Source organism: Rhincodon typus, chromosome 17 (assembly GCF_021869965.1).
Source record: "Rhincodon typus isolate 14 chromosome 17, sRhiTyp1.1, whole genome shotgun sequence".
In the NCBI taxonomy this organism is placed as follows: domain Eukaryota; kingdom Metazoa; phylum Chordata; class Chondrichthyes; order Orectolobiformes; family Rhincodontidae; genus Rhincodon; species Rhincodon typus.
In genome coordinates this window covers 29,164,800-29,187,732 of record NC_063348.1, presented here as the reverse complement: position 1 = coordinate 29,187,732, position 22,933 = coordinate 29,164,800, and the positions used below count along the sequence as shown (strand labels likewise).

Here is a 22,933-nt window from a genome sequence, read left to right as displayed (position 1 = left end):
AATCTATCTAATGCTGCATTCTGTGTCTTTTAGAATCATAGAGTCAGAGAGGCATACAGCACAGAGACGGACTCTTCGGTCCAACAGGTACATGCCAACCATATTCCTAAACTGAACTAGTCCCACCAACCTCCACTTGGCCCATATCACTCCAAACCTTTTCTATTCATGTACTTATTCAAATGTCTTTTAAAAGTTGTAACTGTACCTGCATCCATCACTTTTTCTGACAGCTCATTCCACATACAAACACTCTGTGTAAATAAGTTGCCCGTCGTGTCCTTTTTAAATCTTTCTCCTCTCACCTTAAAAATAAGCCCCCTAGTTTTGAACTTTCCCACTCTAGGGAAAAGACTCTTGTCATTCACTTTATCTATGGCCCCTCACGATTTTGTAAACCTCAATGAAGTCACCCCTCAGCCTCCTATTGTGTCACTAGCCACTAGTTTAGTAATCCAGAGGTTCTGACGAATGGTCAGGGATGAAAAGTTCAAAACCCATGATGGATTGTAAAGTTAGCTTCAGTTATGGTGGCCATGAAAAAAATCATTGATGGATGTTTTTAAGCAAGACATCTCGTTCACTATTGGCATCTACTGGATGAATAAGACCAGAATCAACTTTAGAGGCTGCATGTAGAGAGAGCAGAGTTCAGTTGTCCGTAGGAGCAGGTCAGAAAGGGAGCAGCCGAGGATTTCTAAGCTTTCCACTTTCTACTTCTGTCAAAACTATCAAGGAATAAATTTTTATACCATTGCACACCACTAGAGGACATTATATACAACATTTGACCATGCAAATGATCTGCAAACTATATGTGTGGATCAGCAGAGGGCACTCCAAGTAGAACTATTACTTATTTCTCGCATCTTCCAGCCTTCTGCGTTAAAAAACATTGACCAGTTAAAATTTGTTTCTGTGTAAGTACCTTCAAACTTTTATTTTGTTAAAGGTACTATTTAAATATACATCGTCATTGTTTTGAACATCTTATGGCCAATTGCTTGTGTTTCTCATTCTCAAATATTCTAATGAGTAAGTTTTATTTTCAGCTGCCATTTATATAGGAGGAGGCTTTCCCGTTGCAGTTTCAGCTTCAGGAATCTTGAAAGATTAAAACAAAATCAGTTCAACAGTTGTCAATGTTCTTGATGTGTAGATCTGTCAGCAACTTTTATTGAATACACATGAGTAGTTAAGTGTATGGTTCAGGAAGTTTTTATCTTAGATTCCATCCTCCTTTGATAAGCTAGGTTGTAATGGTGTCTCATTTGGAGACTTACTACTGAAATACATGGAAGGTTGAATTGCTGTATGGCATGGAATATAACCACAAAGCCCACCCTAAAAATGTTCCCTGTTGTGAAAGGATCGAGAGGGAGATAGCACTGAATTACTGTATCTGGTAAAAGAAGCATAAAAGTGACATGAGGGAAAACTTTTTCATGCAGAGTGGTCAGGATTGGAAAGCACTACATGACAGCAGCTTCAAGGAATGTACATTTGAAGCATTTAAAAAGGAATTAGATGGTTATTTGAAAAGGAACAATGTGCAGGGTTATGGTCAGAAAGCAGGAGCATGGTCCAAAGTGAGGTGCTCATTTGGAAAGCCAGTATGGAACAATGGGTTCAATGGCATCTGTCCAAACTGCATTAATTCTATGATTCTGAAATGTCACTGTTTAGTCCACTGTAAATAATTACTAATGGCACGAAAGGTCTTTATTACTGACAAATTACCTCTCTGGAATGGATAGTAACTTTAACAAATTTGAAATTTTATTCCTTTAGATTTTAGACATTGTTATATATATCAGTTATTGCTTGAGAATTAAGAAGAAAATTACTTTTTTACCACTCTCTACTAATGCAATTTTTATTATATTTTCAGTATCTGATTTGACATTGAGCTGATTACTGCAATTGGCATTTTATGGTTCAGACTCCATGCTGCCTATTAATGATTCTTCAATCTGACTGGTTAATAAGATGTCCAATTGCTTGTCTCATTCCCAGTTAGTCTGTAGAAGATGCAATGTTTTGACAGATGACTGATCAGAACTTTCAGAAAAAAAGCCTATAACAAGCTTATGAGAAAATGGAAGTGGAACTGATGATGACACAAACCCATTGTGTTAGGTTGAACCAGACTGTCCCATCACTGTGTCCTATTTGTATCTAAACTCACTTTTCAATTCCACATTCATGACTTGCATGAGTGGTTAGCCTCTGGAAACACTGCATCATTGTATGGTCGAGTGAGATTCAAATGTAGCTTTCAGAAAAGATTTGAATAAATACATGAATAGAAGAAATTTGCAGGGCACACTGGGGAGAAGTGGTTCTAACTGATAAGCTCATGTTGTAATCATTTTATGATTCTATAACTCATTCCATCAACCTTGAAATCCAGAACCAGAATCAGTTGGTCCAATTTTATCCTTTCCAATATCCAATACTGGCACAAAACATCACTTTCAAAGCTCCTTTGCTGATATCCAATTCTGCATCAAGTCCTATTTATTGCCCACTGTTCTTACTAATATAAAATAGTAGTCTAATGCATGTGAGTTAATGTTGTTATCCTTCTTTGATATCCCTCCTTATCATCTTAAACTATTCAGGCCCTCCGATCCCGAAAATCCTTAGTTCTTCCAACTCTGGAATATTATTCATATAGATAGATATTCTTGTCAGCTATTCCTGCTGCCAGTATATCCTACTTTCTGGAATATTCTTCATCAACTTCTCTCCCTTCAATCATTTACTCTCCTCCCTTACAATTGGTATTTGGATGCAAATTTCTCCTTCAGCTCAGTGCATATTTTTGTAATACCTTTTTGAAATACTTTAGGATTTTACACTTTTAAAAATGTTGTTCTTCATCATCAACACAAAGTGAAAGTAAAGTGTATTCAAAATAAAAAGGAAGCATTAATATAAAGTCAGTGCAGCAGATTTATCTTGATCACAGACTTTTAAAATTGTTCTTACAAAAAAAGAATGAAGACACAATGTTTTATTATGTTGCAATAAGTGTATGTTTGTAACATTTCATTAGCTGTTACTAATACTAAACATGGACAAATGTCTGCAAAGAAAAGATTATGTGATGTAATTAAAGAAGCTGAGTTCACAGAGAAAAGAAATTCCTCAGTTAAACTGATGAGTGTTGCTCATGTTTAAGAGCTGCAGCCATGACCAGATGAGATATTGTCCAAAGCACTCCTTCTGTCAAAGGGTGTTATCACTACTTGACAGGTGGTTGCCATCTGTTGGAAGGACACTTTAGTCAGATTAAGCTGCCCTTTTGTGCAACCATTTTTCACAGTTGCACAAATGCAGTTTCTGCAGTTCAACACAGTCCACTCTGCTTAGGGTAAGTGGCCACTGTCAACTGGATAACTTGCAGCAGGAACAGCACCTGCAGCAGCCACCAGCTCAGCAGTAACCAGTGCTTCCACAGGGAAAAGGAAACTAACATTTCGCAGGAAGGAGGAAAGATCCTAACACAGAGTCAACAAGCAGCGGACCAACCTGTGACACACCCAAGCATCAGTGTCTCAGGAGCCTCATGCTTATACAGCAGCTCAGTGATGACATCTGCATCGCCATGTCAGATGAACTCCCACATAGACAAGATGAGCCCAAGATTAAAACAGCTGATAGGATTTCTGTCACAGGAGTATAGAAGAATGAGAAGGTTCCTTATTGAAGTTACTAGGAGTCTAGACAGAGTAGAAACAGAAAGATTGCTTCCCCTTGTGGGAGAGTCCAGGACTGGGGGCATAGTCTCCTAAGAAGTGAGACTAGTGAATCTGTGGAATTCTTTATTGCAGAGGCCTTTTGAGGCTGGATTATTAAGTATGTTCAAGGTTGAGATACAAAGATTTCTAATCAGTAAGAGATTCAAAGGTTATGGGGAAAAGATTGGGAAGTGGAGTTGAGGATGATCAGATCAGCCATGATCTCACCGAATGGTACAGCAGACTTGGTGGGCTGAATGGCCTGCATCCGCTGCTCCTTCTTATGGTCTTATTTCTGATATCTCTTGATTAAAGATTAGAAGCCCTAGTGCATAGTTCATAAAGTATATGAAACTCGCATTAGCAGCTACTGAATTTCAGTAAATAAACTTCACTACTTCATAATGACAATAAATAATTCTGTTCATGAAATATTATGAAAACACTACTTTAAGGATATTAATTGGTTATTTCTTACTTGTCTGATTCAGCTCCCATTTTCAAAACTAATTTCTCCATGGCCACTTCAGTCTCTTTCAGTTTTTCTTGAAGTTGATCCAGCTCGTAATCAGCTGCAAAACATTTTATGAGAGTACGTCATTCCTAGCAGATCTGGCTAAACCATGTACTTGCAGTTTTGCCACCAGCTATTTAAAAGACTCAGCTCCTAAATAAATCCTTCACACAAAGATATTGGCTATAGCCTGTATCAGATTACATTTGGCATCCTTATTTTTGCTTCTTGACTAAAGCAAGTCTAAGGTTAAAATTAATGAATGCAGTAAGACAGCTTGCAGCACCTCTGTTACTGGTGATCGAACAATGGCTGGTAACACTGAACTTATAGATGAACTTTAAATAAAGATGTATCTTAATGTACATAACAAATCAAATAGAAAATGTGATCAGTAATTGGTTCTGTCCAGTTCCTAGTAGAGAACTGTGCCTCAGTTTGATTGATGCTGAGAATGTTAAGCAATATATACATACTAATTTTCCGCTTCACGTTCCCAGGTCTGGCGCTTCTACATCTCTTCCTTACTTTAGGACTAGAGATGCTACCTTTGGATGAGATCTGAAAGACACAAATATGCACATATTAGATCATGGAAATTGAGGAACTTTGCAACAGGAAAACATTTATATCAAAAAGAATGCAGACATGTGTGGCCACGCAGATTCAGAACAATCTGACATTTTGCTTATAACCAATTAGCTGTATCACACCATCAGTAATGCTATGGGACTCCTACAAAAGGTGCAGTCTCAAAAGGGCATTTTATTTAGTTTCTGCCTATTGGATATTATATGCGATAGCAGACAAACGTACTTGAAAAAATGCTTTAAGTGATTTGATTAATTTCCTTGACCAAATGTTTTCAACAAATTAGTGAATGATTACCAGTTAATTAATTTGTACGTGAGTTAGCAAATGATGATTATAATGATTAAAGTGAGTTCATTTTATTTCTTCTACCCCGGTAAACATTACAGTGCCCCCATTAAAGCATTTAATTGTTTCTTAAATAAGTCCATTTCAAAATGTTAGTGCTATGACAAAAAGTATCTCTTGAATTTTTCAGTTTTTTTGCATTTTGCTTGTATTTTTGCATACTACCTGTTTAAACTTTCGCAAGTTAGCTTAATATGGATTACTGTTTTCTTTTGCTTCGATTTAGCATTTTTGGTTTACTTTTCCATATTTAAAACACATTGCATACCTTTGAGGGCAAGATAAAACATTAAACAGAGGCTCTGTGGGGTCGATGTAGAAGATTCGATTAATTTATTTTGATGAGAAACAGTGCCTGATCAGTATGTATCCCTCAAACAACATTACTAAAATAGGTTATCTTAATTTCAGTTTTTTGAGATCTTTGTGTAAGTTAACTGCCATATTTACCTACATTACAACAGTGAATGGACTTCAAAACTCATTAAAACTCTTGGCTATAGACTGTTTTAGGATGAACTGTGATTGTGAATCAGCTTATATAAATGCAAGTCTTTCTTTATTTTCTTTCTGGACTCACATGTTAAAGCTGATAAGTCCAAAAAGATACAGCTTTTCTTCATAACTGAGACAGTGAAGATCAGTTTTGTGGCCCTGCCATAAAAAGTCTTCAGCACTTTTTTAATGCCTTGAATGCCACTGAACATAATATAAGAACATAAGAAATTGGAGTAGCAGTAGACCATTCAGCTACTTAAGGCTGTCCCATCATTGAAGAAGCTCATAGCAGATCTGCCTCAGGTCTCAACTCCTCTTTTGTGTCATCTCCTCATAGTTCTTAACTGCACAATATTTCAAAAATTGATTCCCTCCTCTTTCAATACTTCCAGTGATATGGTGTCCATTACTCTTTGGGATAGAGAATTCCAGACAGTCACTGCCTTTTGGAGAAGAAATCCTTTCGTGCCTCAATTTTAAATGAGAGCTCCTTATTTTATATCAGAAATGGATACAATGTTGAGGTGTGGTCTGAGCCTTCAGTACTTTTTGTTAATGCCCTCTTGGCACGTGTTCCACAGGAGCCATAATATTCAAGGTGTGATCTGAGTTGGGTGCTATGCAAATTGGCATTAATTTCACACAAGTAAACTACTCCTTTGGTTAGATAGTTCAGAATTCAATTTGTTTACTGATTGCTTTTCTGCAGTGATTGGTCACAATGACGCTTGAGTCTGTATTGTTATCATCTAATATGGTCTGAAGGAATGCCTGAAACCAATGGAATGAGAGAACAAGTGATGGATATATTAATTAAGAGTTAATTGGGTTTGCATTGGTTGTATAAATAGGGGGAGTTAGTAATCAGTGGGGTTTGAGTATTATGGAGTGTGGATAACTGAAATAAAGCTCTCACATAAAAGTGTAGACTTAAATGTGTTTAAATACAGTTGTCTCTTGGAGTATAATAGGTATGTCACTAAGGTCTGATTTGACTTCAGCTTCAGTTATTTATCACTATTATTCAGTTATCTTCAGTGTTTGCATTTTTCATTTTGTTCTCAATGTGTATTTGCTTATTTTCTTGTATTTCAATTCTGTCTGCCAGGATTCTGTCCAGTTGTTTATTGCTTAGAGTCTTCTGTTTTAATATCCATCAACCTGTCATTTGCTGTGAATTCTTTGTAATGAGCAGAAAAATCTCAGCTGATGAATGCAGAGGTGAAATCTCCATCTATGTTCAATTCATTTTGTTTTGCCTGAACTGCTATCTCAAACTGAACAGCCACTCCTAATGTGGAATCATTCCCTTCCTGGAGGCAAGAAGGTAACAAGGTAGCTGGGGTGGTGGTGTCCCAAAAGCCAAACTCCTTCCTGCCTCTCGGTTTAAGTTCTAGGCAGGAAGGACCAAGCTCCACCATCTTGATGTTCTGCTTATTGAGGCCATTAACTGGTCAATGTATGACCACTTAAGAGTCTATTCCTGCTGGGCTAACATTATCTCAATTCCATGTTGGATAAAGAGACAGTAGGACCACATGACTGGTAAACCCATCTGGCCAGCTTGTAATTTGGGAGTCTGGCCACTTTCCTTGATATGTATGAATTTACCCACTATCAAGGGTTGGCTACGTGGCAGACAGGTGGTCAATGAAAGGCACTCCTCTGCTCATGCTTCTGAATTCCCATGCCTCCATCTCCTTGTGACCCACAACCCTGGGAAACCCTCCCACCTGCCAAACAAAAGCACTTAACTTGATGTTTTGGCCCTTCCAATCTTGGCTGGCTTTCTGGCAGCAACTACAGGCTCTGAATCATAGAGCTTTATAAAATGGAAAGTGTCACTTCAGCCTGTTGTGTACATGTTGATTATCAAGCACCTATCTACTCTAATCCCACCTCTTCCTTTTCTACCTACACTATCTTTGCCCCATGTTATTTTGTACACCTCAAACTGACCTCCTTGGTGACTTCACTAAGTGTGTGTGGGTAGGATAGCACTTACTTCCATCTCCAGGGTCCTCCAGAAAAAATGCCACTGTCCTGCAGAGTGCCTGCTTGGTGGAGATATGGTGGGCCTTGCTTTGAAGAGTCACCTCTTCTGATTTGTCAGAGTTCAGTGACCAGTTTATAATAATCGCCAGTACATCTCAAATGAAAGCAAAATACTGTGGATGCTGCAAATCTGAAGCAAGCATGTAGAATGCTGAAGAAACTCAGCAGGTCTGGCAGTATTAGTGTGAAGAGCAATTGAGTTAATGTTTTGAGTCCAGTGTGACACTTTTTCAGCACTTTTCAAATCTTATTTCATAGTACAGTAGTAGAAGTTATTTTCTGTTCTTAGTGTCGTGGATCCTGAATCTTACAAGACTGCTATATCTTGAAATGTACTTTTTAGCTCTAAGCAAAATGCAGTACACCAAGTAAAAATCTCAGCTCTGTGACATGCTCATGTGATCTGGTTATAAATTTGAACAGAAAGTCATTGATGTTGGCTGGCAATTTTAATAGTGTTTCTCAGTATTGCACAGAGAAAGGTCAGCTATTTGGGATGCAGAATCAAAAGATTAACTGCTGTGGGAACACAGAGGGAATTACTTTTGAGCATTTGGTTTCCATTCAAAATAAGAGAAACTGAACAGAGAACTCTTGAAGGGTTAAGGAATAGGGAGTCACTGGGGAGTCCCTTGTTGGTGTATCTGGGAAATTTCAGACTGTGGAACAATTGTCAAAGGACAATGTTTTCACCGAGAATGATGGGTGGAAGTGAAAATCTGACGGACAGGCAGGACTGAGTATGGAACTGTTCCTGTAATACGGCATATTTGCTTGGTGTGACACACAGTGAAAAGAGTTTGCGAGACATATTTCAGTTGTGTTAATGGTAAAATATTATCTGTCCAGTTTGATATTTGGTTGGCTATGCTAATGCAATTTCACATTTGATCAAACTTATTTGTTGCAATAAAATCATAAAATCTTGTCCTTTGATTCTTTCTGTTCTTCATTCTGGAAATTCTTCTCTTTTTAAAAAGTTATTGGCACCTATGGGGCTTATAACACAAGTGGTCTATTTGTTTTGAATTACTTGTGTCAGCTTATGACTTTCAATTTTTATATGTAATGGAGTTATCATTTCCCTTTGAATCAATGCTACTTAGGAACAGCAAGATGCTCATGCTTTTACTTTTGACTCTTGGATGATACAATCTTTCAGAGCATGAATTATCTCATGATTTCACAGTTATTGTCTAGGTCAGCTTTGCCATTTTTGGTTCTCACCTTTTCCCAGCCTGTCCTCTAATCCTGCAAAAACCAAAAAAAATCTTATTGTAGCATTGTGCATTTGCAACTGAGTGGAATCTTATAGTGGTCTGAACAATGTGGGCTATGGAACGCTTTGTGGCAAAATCAAATGAGAAGTCCATAAAATCATACAGCACAGAAACAGACCCTTCAGACCAACTAGTCCATGCCGACCATGTGTTCCCAAACTAAATTAGTCCCACTTGCTTGCATTTGGCCCATATCCCTCCAAATCTTTCCTATACATGTACTTATCCAAATGTCTTTTAAATGTTGCAGGTGTACCTGCATCCAGCACCTCCTCTGGCAATTTATTCCACACATAAAACACTTTTTTTAAAAAAAAAAAAGTTGCCCCTCGTGTCCTTTTTAAAACTTTCTCCTCTCACCTTAAAAATATGCCCCTCAGTTTTAAACCCTCTCACCTGAGGGAAAAGACCCTTGCTATTCACCTTATCCATGCCCCTCATGATTTTATAAACCTCTAAGGTCATCCCTCAAACTCCTTGTGCTCCAGTGACAAAAAGTCTCAGCCTATCCAACCTATTTTTATAACTCAAACCCTCCATTCCCAGCAACATCCTAGTAAATCCTTTCTGGACCCTCTCCAATTTAATAATATCCTTCCTGTAGCAGGCTGCACACAGTGCTCCAGAAGAAGCCTCTCAAATATCCTGTGCAACCTCAACATGCCGTCCCAACTCCTATACTGAACAGTCTGAGCAACAAAAGTAACTTCGCTAAAAGCCGCCTTAACCACCCTGCCTACCTGTAACACACATTTCAAAGGAAAATGTACCTGAACCCCTAGCTCTCTCTGTTCTACAACAACACCACCACCCAAGATCCTGCCATGAACTGTATAAGTCCTGCCCTTGTTTATTTTACCAAAATGTAATACCTCACATCTAACCAAATTAAACTCTATTTGCCACTCCTCTGTCCATTGACGCAATAGATCAACATCTCTTTGTCATCTTAGATAACCTTCTTCGCTGTTCATTATGCCGCCAATTCTGTCCAGTGAGGCCTGCCTCAACATTGAGAGTATCTCGCTTCATGTTTTATGCTTTTGCTGAGTGATGTGAGTTTCTTGTTAGGCAGTGATGATAATTTGGGAGATTATACCTTGTTGAATGCCTTGTTTAACGGCTTTTTCCAAGGGTAGGGGAGTTCAGGACTAGATGGCATAGGTTTAAGGTGAGAAGGGAAAGATTTAAAAGGGTCCTGAGGGGCAGCGTTTTCACGCAGAGGGTGGTGCACGTATGGAATGAGCTGCAAGGGAGGTGGTGGAGACAGGTACAATTACAACATTTAAAATGCATCTGAATGGGTATATGAATAGGAAGGGTTTAGAGGGATACAGGCCAAATGCTGGCAAATGAGACTAGATTAATAAAGGATATCAGGTCAGCATGGATGAGTTGAACCGAAGAGTCTGCTTCTGTGCTGTACAACTCTATGACTCTATAATGCCACAACTTGCCTCATTAATATCTAGTTTCCCCATCTTACCGCATGCACCAGACTAGTTACACATCAAGAATTTTTGACATGGAAGTCCGAGTGAGTACCAGTGAACTTCAGCTTACCGCTTACTCTGAATAACCTCCATGCTGGTTGTCAGGCACCAATATAGAACATAGAACAGTACAGGCCCTTCGACCTAAGATGTTGTGTCGACCTATTATCCTAATCTAAGATCAAACTACCCTGCATACCCTACATTTTACTATCATCCATGTGCCTATCCAAGAGTCACTTAAATGTCCCTAATATCACTGACTCCACTGGCAGCGCATTCTATGCACCCACCACACCCTCTATAAAGAACCTACCTCTGACCTCTGACATCTCCCCTATACCTTCCTCCAATCACCTTTAAATTATGCTCCCTCATAATAGTCATTTCCGCCCTGGGAAAAGTCTCTGGCTATCCACTCTATCTATGCCTCTCATCATCTTGGACACCTTTATTAAGTCACCTCTGATCCTTCTTTGTTCCAACAAGAAAAGCCCTAGCTCCCTCAACCTTTCCTCATAAGATCTACCCTTCAGTCCAGGCAGCATCCTGGTAAATCTCCTCTGCACCCTCTCTAATGCTTCCACATCCTTCCTATAATGAGGTGACCAGAACTGAACACAATATTCCAAGCGTGGTCTAACCAGGGTTTTATAGAGCTGCAACATAACCTTACGGCTCTTAAACTCAATTCTCCTGCCGATGAAAGCCAACGCACCATACGCCTTCTTTACAACCCTATCAACTTGGGTAGCAACTTTGAGGAATCTATGAACGTGGACCCCCAAGATCCCTCTGTTCCTCCACACTGCCGAGAATCCTGCATTCTGTATTCTGCATTCAAATTTGACCTTCCAAAATGAATCACTTCACAATTTTCTGGGTTGAATTCCATCTGCCACTTCTTTGTCCAGCTCTGCCTCCTGTCAATGCCCCGTTGCAACTTACAACAGCCCTCCACAACTCCACCAACCTTCGTGTCATTGACAAACTTACTAACCCAGCCTTCCACTCCCTCATCCAAGTCATTTATAAAGATCAGAAACAGCAGAGGTCCCAGAAGAGATCCCTGCGGAACACCATTGGTCACTGAGTTCCAGGCTAAATACTTTCCATCTACTACCACCCTCTGTCTTCTATTGGACAGCCAGTTTTGTATCCAAACAGCCAAATTTCCCTGAATCCCATGTCTCCTTACTTTCTGAATGAGACCACCATGGGGAACCTTATCAAATGCCTTGCTAAAATCCATATACACCACATCCACTGCTCTGCCTTCATCAATGTGATTTGTCACATCCTCAAAGAATTCCATAAGGCTCAAGGCATGATCCATGGGCACTAGTTACACACACTCCACATCATGGACATTGACATCCAATATGTGCTAGCCTCTAAAAACACATATGACACATCTCCAATCCACTTACAGGAGACTCTGCAGTTCACTACTGTCCCTCAGGCTACACCAGCAACTCTCACTGTAATGCAGCAAGATCAGCGTGTGCTCAGGGGCACACATCTAGTCCATGGGCTGGACCAGCCTGCATCTCTGGGCTTTTCACTTGCTCTCATTGCACTCACTCACTGTAAGTCTACCTGGACGCTGATAGCATCCTTGCCTTGCTTTTCCATGCCTTTGTGCGCTTTGCCCACTTAGCCAGAGATATGAGGGTCACATACTTCTGCCTTGCCTTTGTGCTTAGCACAGACACAAAAGCAGGAAGCTTATCATGTTTGGCAGAAGGCCTCAACCAAGTCAAGGGAGATAAACTTTCCTCCGGGAGCCCTGGCAGAGTAAGTCAACAGTAGAATCTGATACCAATCCAGGGGCTTCGAAACTGTCAGTCAGTACTTGGGGCAGTCAGAGTCAGGAGCCAGAAGCCAGACAGAACATTACCCATCTTGAGACAACACAGTGTGAAGCTGAAGGGACACAGCAGGCCAGGCAGCATCGGAGGAGCAGAAAAGTTGATGTTTTGGGCCGGGCCATTCTGAAGAAGGGTCCTGACCCGAAACGTCAACTTCCCTGCTCCTCTGATGCTGCCTGGCCTGCTGTGTTCATCCAGCTCCACACTGTGTTATCTCTGACTCCAGCGTCAGCAGTTCTTGAGATCGCCGAGTGATGTATTACCTGTCTTGATTCTTTCTGCCCTTGTGGGGCCTGTAATGAGAGAAAAGCAGGTATTAAGGGAGATAAAAGTGTGGGTGGCTTAGCAGTTGGTTTTGCTGAAGGTGTCCCAGACAAATGAGTAGGCAGCACCAAAGGCACCCAGATTTAGTGCTGAAGGGTGGGTAACAGTGAGTAAGGCATTGCAGGTAGTAGTGACAGTAGTAGATTATGAGCCTTGGTGGGATGACAATAGCAGAGAAAGCATGGGTGTGAGGTATCTGAAACAAGATAGTGGCAATTATGCCGGTGGAGCAAGGAAAGTCATTGGCCTTCTTCCTTCAGAGCTGTGCATTCTTCCATATGGCTGAGACAGCTGTAACCCACGTGGCAACTTCAGACCAGATTGGCATTGTCTAGTGTCTTGGCATCCACCGGCCGGGCCTGGGGAAGAAGATGTCCTGCATCTGCACCACCTCACCCAGGAGGACAAAGTGGGGTACCAATTTCCCCCTATCTACCATGTCCTTGGCAAATATCAGGAACTGTGCAGGATAGTTGCAGACTGACAGTGCTTGTCCAGATGCACAACCTGCTTTTTTTAAAGATGGCACAGGCACAGGAGATGCCAGTTTTGCAGTAGATATCTGGTGAATGGTGAATTGTTCCAGGATTGACGTATGGTAAGGTGGAGATGGAATCAGATGTGAGGGATGACATAGAGGTGGCCGGGCAGTTCATGAGGAGCATTTGGCTATAAACAGTAAGAAATCCTTCTGGCATTTGCAAAAGAATCCCTGTAAAATTTCAAATCAACTTACACAAAGGCAAAATAAGATTCAGTCCTATGTTTTCTGAGTCTTCCTTTCCTGCTTGACCATTCTCGTGACATGTTCTACATGCTCCTGCATTAATCTCATTAAGGCGAGATGATGGCATAGTGGTAATGTCACCAGACTAGTAATGCAGAGCCTTCTCTAATGCTCTGGCAATATGGTTCCAAATCCCACCATGATCATTGATAGAATTTAAACTAGTTTTGACAAAGAAGTTATCATTGATTATCCCAAAGCCCATCTGGTTTACTAATATCCTTTAAGAAGGAAAATATGCTATCCTCACCCCATATGGGCTATAGTAATGTGATTTGTTCTGAAATGGTTTAACAAGTCACTCAGTACAAGGGAAATTGGAGATGGGCCACAATGCTGGCCTTACCAGTAACACCCTCATCCTGTGAAGCAAATAAATATTTTGTAATAATCCCCTTCATCTCTCCAGGCTTCAGAAGTTATATTTCCTTTTCATTTCAAATCCATTTATGCTCACACTGTGTTAGTCTACCCTTGTATTCACCCTGCATACTCTGCATTATTACTTTAGAATTTTTTAAATTATCTTCTGTTGAAGTATTGTTGAACACCTCTCCCCAGTTAATTTGCTTAAGCAGATCTCTCATTTTATTGATGTTAGTTCTTTCAAAATTATACAGATGACTCCGAGTCCTCTGTAAAATACAATCTTATTAAACTGAAGCATTCTGCAGTTGTTATTAGCAAAGATATGTTATGACTTCCCTTCCCTGTATGTGCTGCTGACAACATATTAAGATGTGCCCTACCTCTTGTGACTCTGAAGCAACAATGAATTACATTTACCAATGATTCCAAACTGCCATGTAATTCTAATTAATATTTGGCTTATTGAAGTCATTTATTAATATAAATGTTCTCACTTCACAAGCACCTCTTATCTCTTCATACAGAAAATTGCTATGCTTTTTATGCTAACCTAGCAATTTGTAACATACAATCTATAATAGTGCTACCATTCCCATAGTAAAGATATCTAACTAAAAACTTATTCTTTCACAGTCCACAGGACCAAATTCTTTAATGTGATAGACAAAATTTTGTTTTGATCGAATATATGGTTCTTTACTCATGTCAAAGTGCTAGATATTTACATGTTAATCCATCAAATTTGATTTTAAAAATTGCTACAAGCAGATGAAGGTGCAAAGAACTGAGGAAAACCAGCCATAATAACAGTGTTTTCTTAATGGCATAAATTGGGAGAGTGCTTTTTTTTAAATGAACTCCTAAAAACTAATAAAACCCCAGATATCTAGTGAAGAATCAATGGATGGTTTTAAGACTGCACAAGCATATTGAACAGATTGGTCACGGTATTACAGCCTGTCAAAGGAAATTATGGGTGAAATTTTTAGGCAAGTTAGAGAACTGGCTTAACCAAATTGGGAAAAAAAAGATGAAGAACTGTGGATGCTGGAAATCAGAAACAAAACAGAAATTGCCAGAAAAACTCAGACCTGCTGAGCTTTCCCAGTAATTTCTGTTTTTGTTAACCAAATTGAGTCTTATCTGTAGGAGATCTTTATTGTCTACAAACAAACTGGGTTAAGAAAATCTCAACCTGCAGATGAGCCAAGTACCTGGATATCATCACATGACTAGGAGCTACGTTCACTCAACATTGTAGTTTTGCATTGAGAAGGGGAAAAATTTTTTTTGGATGTGTTTGTCCCTCTTTTCGCGGCCAATATTTTGGTATTACAGTAAGAATTGAAACATATCACTTAGTTTAATTTATTTTTACTCAATCTCTTTCGGTATGTTAGGACACATTTTCATGGCAAGGTCAGCCTTGAATTTTGACTTTCTGGACAAGAGGTGAAGATAATGCAGTGAAGCAATAGGAAATCTAACAGGGAATGATTCGATGTAACAAGCACAATATAATCAGGTAATTAGATGGAATTATAGGGACTTTGGGCACATGGAAAAAGAGATGTTGTTGGCCAAGAAGGCAAATAGTGTCACATAGAGTCATAGGATTTACGGCACAGAAAAAGGCCATTCAACCCATTATGTTAAGGCCAGTCATCAAACACTTACCTACTGGCATTCCATTTTCGAGCACTTGGCTCACAGTCTTGTATACTGTGGCATTTCAAGTGTTCATCTAAATACTTCTTATTCTTCTGATTCTTTACATGGCTAATATGTGTTTCAGAATAACACTAACGACATTGGTTCAATTCTCATTCCAGCTGAGGTAGACTTCGGACTTGCCCACTAGCTCTGCCGCTGAGAGTAGAAGGGAATGACAAAAATTGACATGGAAATGGCTTAGGTGAAGTACCGGCAGACAATGAGCCAAGGACCTTGTCAATGAATGAAGCAATTATTGAAGTTAATAAATTCTTTAAAAGGAATGTAAAAGTTTGTCTTTGCATGGAATATTAAGAGTATGGAGCCATATATAGGGAAAACACTGGTGTAGACATGTTCAACAGAAGGCCAGTTTCTCTGCTGTATTGTTTTCCAATTCAATCAGCAGTCTTTCTTCAATGCTATAATAGAAACTAAAATCTGATTGACAGCCAGACATTGTTTTAGGTAAGCAGAACCATTCAGACTCTGGAATAGTAAGCTGTATACCAATATTGTGCTGTTTCATTAATGTTGTATAATCTCCTCAAACTGCAGTAGATAATAGCCACAAAGCAAGACTGAAATATGAGTCTTGTCCTGTTCACTTCCCAAAGTACTAAATCAAAGGATCACCAAATAGATTGGATATGTTATTACACCAAACATACTTCATTTGCACCAATCATATTTGCTGGTCTCAGCTTAATCTTATTTCTACTATCACACAAATTGGAGCATCTCTGAGGTATTAAATTCAATCAGTGACATTATTTCTGCCAGACACAATGCACATTGCTGAAGTTGTAGCTTCAATTTGCCTGCTTTCTTTTTTTTTGGAGAACCATCAATGTACAACACGTCTGTGGCAATGATCCTACTGTATTTGATCACAATTCATCTTCACCATTCATTTATATTTTGTTCAGTTAGAAAGATTTCTCACCTCTTTTTGCACACAATTTATACATTTTGACTTAATTAATTTAGAACTAGAGTTAATTTTTAACTCAAGATGGTGATTGTGGAATGTGAAGGCCACTGTGGGCACTGAAGAGTGTCATCTCAGCCACTCTTGAAGGACAGAAGATATTAACTTTGAGGTGTCATTTGCACACTCCATTTGTGAATCTGGTGGGATCCCATCTCTCCTGAAGAAGGGTTGAAGCCAAAACTGCAAGGAGTTCGACTCCTACCCGGACCCTGGAACCCGGAACCCAACTCAGGATGTTACATATGGATTGGCAGGTGATCACCAAGGCAACAATTCCCAGGGCTTGGGGAGCTCAGTAATCTTTTCCAGGCCTGAACAACTACTTCCTTTTCTCCCAGCTGACCAGAAATCTTTAAAATCTGGTTTTAAGATCAGCTTGGCCTTGAACTTTATTGCCACCAGCCTCTGCCTTTGGTTAAATTGGCGGTTGCACCCCAGTAACATCTCGGTATTGTGTTCTTACATTAAGACTATTAATCCTTTAAGAAACTCAACATGTAAATGAGTCAATCACATTGATATCACATGTCCAGGAACCAAATTCATTCTGCATTGTAGTGTCCAAAGCAAAGGATGTGTCAAGAAATTATCCTGCATTGTTTTACTAGTTTAGTTGTAAAGAATCCCATCAGAACCATGTGATATCCTCATGACACTGTCCTGTACCAAATGGTCTCACTAAGTGACTGGTTCACACTGTTAACTCGTTGACCCTGAAGTATAGGATAACAAAAGAAGATTGTCATGTCACCATGTTATAGTTTAGTGCTAAAATTCTGGATTTGATGTTGCCATCACCAGTCGAGATCACGGTTGCTTACCTGCAACTGGGGAAGAGAATCAGCTGCAGTCAGGGAGAGCCACAGCTGAGCAGAATTGGACCTGGGTGTAACCTGATGAGGAAGGGCTTTTAAACGGACAGGACCAGGCTGCGTCCTCGATCTCTGCTACTGTATTGATCTCTCCACAAAGCTCATACACTATCACACTCACTTTTGCCTGTAACCACTCCCCTCACTTGCTCTGACCCTCCCCAACCCTTGACACCACTAACGCTGGCTGGCCTGTGTGCTGCCTATTCACTCACTCACGACACCTCTCCACCTGCACCAAAGGGAACAAGATATAGCACCCACTTTCTTTTCCTGTAATACCTGCCTGCTTCTCATTCTCGAAGGAAAACTGTTCACAATAGCCAGAAAGAGTCAAGACAGATGGTGAGCCACCCAACATTCAGCTCTTCACTCCTTATGTGGAGAGGATCCTGACTCTGAACACCCTTAGTGACTGGCTGACCACATCCAAGTCCTGGACTTGTATCAGAGGCTGCGCTTGACTTACTGTGTCAGGGCCCCCTGAACAAAGGTTATCCCTTTGATTTGACAGAGAGCTGCTGACAACCACGATAATCTTCCTTTCTTTGTCTCTGCACTAAATCGCAAGACAGGGCAGAAGTAATATAAGCTTCAAATCTTCTAGCTAAGGGGCAATGTCCTCAAAGGCAAGGCAATGTAAGGCAGGGCTGCTGTGAGCTTTCAGCCTGACTGAGAATTAATGAGCTCTGTGACAGCGAGCAAAAAACCCAGTGGTGCAGCCTGGCCCAGTCCATGAGCTGGGTGTGTGTCCCTGGATGTAAAGTGTCCTTGCTGCAGCATTACAGTCAGAGTTGCTAGTGTAGCCTGAGGTGCAACATTTGAACCACTTAGCAATAATATGGTGGTGAATGAATCCCTGGAGTTTGAGTAAGCTGTGTTTTCAGACCAGTGCATTGAGGAACCAATCCTAGGTTTGGTATTGTGAAATGAGAAGGCATTAGTTCATAATCTTGTTATGTGGGGTCCTTTTATTGAAGAGAATTCTTCCACGGGACAGAAAATGAAACTAGGGTCCCAAATCTAAACAGAGAAAACTGTGACGGAATGAGGGACGAGTTGGCAACAACACACTGTTCGACAAACCTATTAGTATTTTCTTGAGGGTTTAAATGGTTGGAAAGATAAGGGATGACCAGTGGATATGGTGCATTTGTATTTTCAGAAAGCTTCTGATAAAGTCCCACCTAGCAGTTAGTGTGCAAAATTAAAACTCATGGGATTGGGCTAATATACTAGCACAAGTTGAGAATGGTTAGCAGACAAGAAACAGACAGTAGGGATAAATGGGTATATTTTGGAGTTGAAGACATTGACAAGTAGTGTACCACAAGGATCAGTGTTTGGGCCCCAGCTAGTCACAATATATGAGGAAATCAAATATAATATTTCAAAGTTTCCTGATAGCACAAAACTAGGTGTAATTTAAATGGCAAGAGGAATAAAGAAACTTCAAAGTGGGGAGAGGGTGAATGTCACTGAACTAATAGTCCAGACCACTTCCCCCTGCCCAACCCCCCACTCCCTGCAAACTACCCAGGGTTAAGTTCTGGGGAAATCAGTTTGGATCCCACTATGACAATTTGTAAAATTTAAATTCAATTAAAAAATCTGGAATAAAAAGCTACCCTAATGGCAATCATGTGACTATTGTCATAAAAACCTATCTGGCTCACTAATGTCCTTTAGAGAAGGAAATATTTCATTGTGGCTTGGTCTGGCCTTCATGTAACTCCAGACCCACATCAACAAGATTGACTCTGAATTGTCCCCTGAAATGGCCGAGATAGATAATCAGTTTAAGGGTAACAAATGTTGGTTTTGCCAACAACATCTATATCCCATAACAAAAAGATTAGTTGAGTGAATGAGCAAATATATGACAGATGCAGTTTAGTGATTGTAATGAGGTCAGCCACATGGACTTCATAGAATATGAGTTCCCTGATTGGGACTGTTAATCTGGTCCAATCAGGAAGCCCTGGCTGACAGATAAAAAGAGGTTTGTTGGGCTTTTTTTAAAAATATGTTTACAGCATGATTGTGTTACTGGCTGGGCCAGCATTTATTGCTCATCCCTAATTGCCCAGAGGGCAGTTGAGAGTCTACCACATTGTGCATCTGAAGTCCCACTTAGGCCAGACCAGGCAGGGATGGCAGTGTCCTTCCCTAAAGGGCATTAGTGAACCAGATGCATTTTTTCCTGACAATTGACAATGATTTCCTGGTCATCATTAGACCCTTAATTTCCATTTTTTTTATTGAATTCAAATTCCACCGTAGCAAGAGTTGAACCCAGGACTCCAGAACATTAGCGGAGTTTCTGGATTATTAGGCCAGTGATAATACCACAAGGCCATTGCCTCCCCCCATATTCTGACACTTTGACAGTTGGCCCTGAGGAAGCTGGGCCAATGTCAAGGACATTCCATGCATAAGTAGAAGGTGACTTGGTGACGGGATACCCACCTCTATGTGGTTATTTCATGCAGTATAATATGAATAAAAGTGAAGCTATCCACTTCAGTAGGAAAACCAGAATGGCAGAGTATTATTTAAATAGCAATAGATTTGGAAATGCTGATGGAGGAAAGGACCTGAGTGACCTTGTACTTCAGTCACTGAAAGTAAGCAATTAGGAAGACAAATGGTATGTTAACCTTTACTGCAAAAGGATGTGCAATGACAGCTGTATAGAGCCTTGGTGAGTCTGTACTGCAGTATTGTGTACAGCTTTTATCCCCTTAAGGAAGGATCACCCAGTCATTGATGGAGTGCAGTGAAGACTCACCTGATTGATTTCTAGAATGGCAAAGTAAAGTTGCCACAGTCCTATCAGACAATAGGATTGCTCTCTCTCAATAGAATGAGATGGTGGTAGTGGTTTAACCTGAGGGCCACCAGCCCTCAGGTAAGGGGAACAGGTTAAGAAGGAGAATCATTCATGGTAATTTCAGCTTGTGTAGGAATTGAACCCACACACTGGGCATCACTCTGCATCATAAGCCAGGCATCCAGCCAATTGAGCGAACTGACTCAGACATTCCTTGGATATTCTATGAGGAAAGATTCAGTGGACTAAATCTGTATTAATTCGAGTTTAGAAGAATAAGAGGAGATCTCATTTAAATATACAAAATTACAACAGGGCTGGAGAGACTGGATGTTGGAATACTAATGTTTACCCAGTCTAGGGTTTCTAGAACAAGGCTTCACAGTCTCAGGATACATGGTAGGCCATTTAGGTGGAGATGGAGAAATTTGTTCACCCAGAATGTGGTGAATTCTGTACCATATTAAGCTGTGGAGACCAAGTCTCTGAGTAGATTTCAGTAAGTAATAAGTAGATTTCTAGAACATTAAAGGCATCAAAAATGTGAGGTATTGCATTTTGGTAAAACAAACAAGTTCAGGACTTACACAATTAATGATAGGGCCCTGCATAGTTTTGTAGAGCAGAAAGACCTAGGGGTTCAGGTACATAATTCTTTGAATTTTGCAACATATGTATTCAGGGTGGTTATGAAGGCATTTAGCACGCTTGCCTTCATTGCTCAGATCTTTGAGTGTAGGAGTTGGGACATCACGCAAAGTTGTACAGGATGTTGGTGAGGCCTCTTCTGGAATACTGCGTGCAGTTCTTGCTATAGGAAGGATATTATTAAATTGGAGGGGGTTCAGTAAAGAATTACCAGGATGTTGCCTGGAATGGAAAGTTTGAGTTATAAAGATAGGCTGGGACTTCTTTCACTGGAGTGTAGGAAGTTGAGAGTTGACCTTATAGAGGTTTATAAAATGATGATGGGCATAGATAAGGTGAATAGCAAGGGTTTTTTCTTTAGGGTGGGGGTGTTCAAAACTGGAGGGCATGTTTTTAATGTGAGAGGAGAAAGACTTAAAAAGAATATGAGGGTTAGCTTATTTTACACAGAGTGGGTACTATGTTGAATGAACTGCCAGAGAAAGTGATGGATGCAGGTGCAGTTACAACATTTAAAAGACATTTGGATAAGTACATGAATAGGAAAGGTTTGGAAGGATACAGACCATGAGCAGGCAGGTGGGTCTAGTTTGGTTTGGGAACATGTTTGGTGTGGCCTAGATGGGCCAAAAGGTCTGTTTCCATGCTGTACGACTCTATGACTCTTTGAGTATGGTGAGAAAGCAGGAGATTGTCATTGAGAGAGGATCCATCATGATCATATTGAATGGCAAAGCAACCTTTTCGGGCTGAATGGACTCTTCTTTCTCTGATATTCTTTGTGTCATATTTCTAAAGCAAGTGGGTACAATCTTGCCAAGGCACCATCTATACAAATTCACTGAGATTCAAGACTTGTGTCTCAATGAGCAAGAGAGGATGGAGCTGGTGCCTGACTACCATAAACGTGCAGCTCAACCTCAGTGAAAAGGTCAGAATCACACATTCCACACTGGGAACATTGTTACATACACAGATATTCAAGGTCTCATTTTGTCTAGGTCTTAGAACTTTAAAATATCCGGTGGAGCAATGTTGAGGAAGAGCAGAGCTAGCAAAGCTAATTGTACAATGTGCCAATTGTACACAGTGGACATGAAAGAAAACAATAAGACAATGACTGGATGATGATACATTGGGACAACAATCGACACACTGACAAGAAATAGCCAAAGAAAAATTCTGAATCTCTAGGAGATTGCAGCAGAATAAGGTCTGGAAGTGTTGCTGAAATGATTTATGGAGTCTTATACTTCTGCAGTGTCATTACCTCTGAGCTGGTAAATTTTACAAACCCGCTCTCTGTACAACTAATTTTGGTTTTATCCAATGTTTGTCTTTTCACTCGTAACATCCAAGAGCTATTTCATTAAATCAAAAGGATTTTTAGTTATCGCTTGATAATGACGAGCTAAGTACCTGGATGTCATCATATGTCCAGGAACCGCATTTGGTCTGTTTCACAGCACCTAGGCAGAGGATGTTTCTAGAAATTACCCTGTACTGTCTGCACTAGTTTTGCTGTAAGTTAACCCACCAGAGATCTTCAAATAAATGGAATTCCCATCTCTCATTTTGTGTTACGCATGGAAACACCAGCAATTACTACAAACTGAGATATAACTCTGCTATTTAAATCAGGCCATTGCTCACCTGAGTTAGAAACACTTCCTGTGTCTTAATTCAGGCAAGTAAAGAAGAAGGGCCAGAACCTAGTGGGAAGGCCATCTTACTGCTCCCAACAAAGCATTTTCATTGCAGCAGAGGAGAGTGCATGGAGAGGTTAATATAAGCCCTTATATTTATGTTCTTGTGATCCAGTGTTTACAAAGTTTTCATCTTTTTCTCACATGACTCAAGCAAATTGTCTGCACCAAGATGCCATCTGTCCCTATTGCTAAAAATATCTAGTTATCTTTCTTGGTGGAGGGAATATCCAACCTTTTGCAGCTGGAGGTCTAACCTATGACAAAAGCCATAAGTACAATTACACAGTA

General features: G+C 40.1%; 1 protein-coding gene across 1 annotated transcript in view; it reads right to left on the bottom strand.

Annotated features, from left to right (window-relative positions):
- LOC109913484 (protein RIC-3) overlaps nucleotides 1–22,933 on the bottom strand; it is a 75,465-nt gene that overhangs the window by 7,849 nt on the left and 44,683 nt on the right. The window contains exons 3-4 of the mRNA XM_020513003.2: nucleotides 4,737–4,821; nucleotides 4,225–4,318 (exon numbers count right to left, since the gene is read on the bottom strand). Of these exons, the coding sequence (XP_020368592.2) occupies nucleotides 4,225–4,318; nucleotides 4,737–4,821 (179 nt within the window). The remainder of the gene's footprint in view (nucleotides 1–4,224; nucleotides 4,319–4,736; nucleotides 4,822–22,933) is intronic.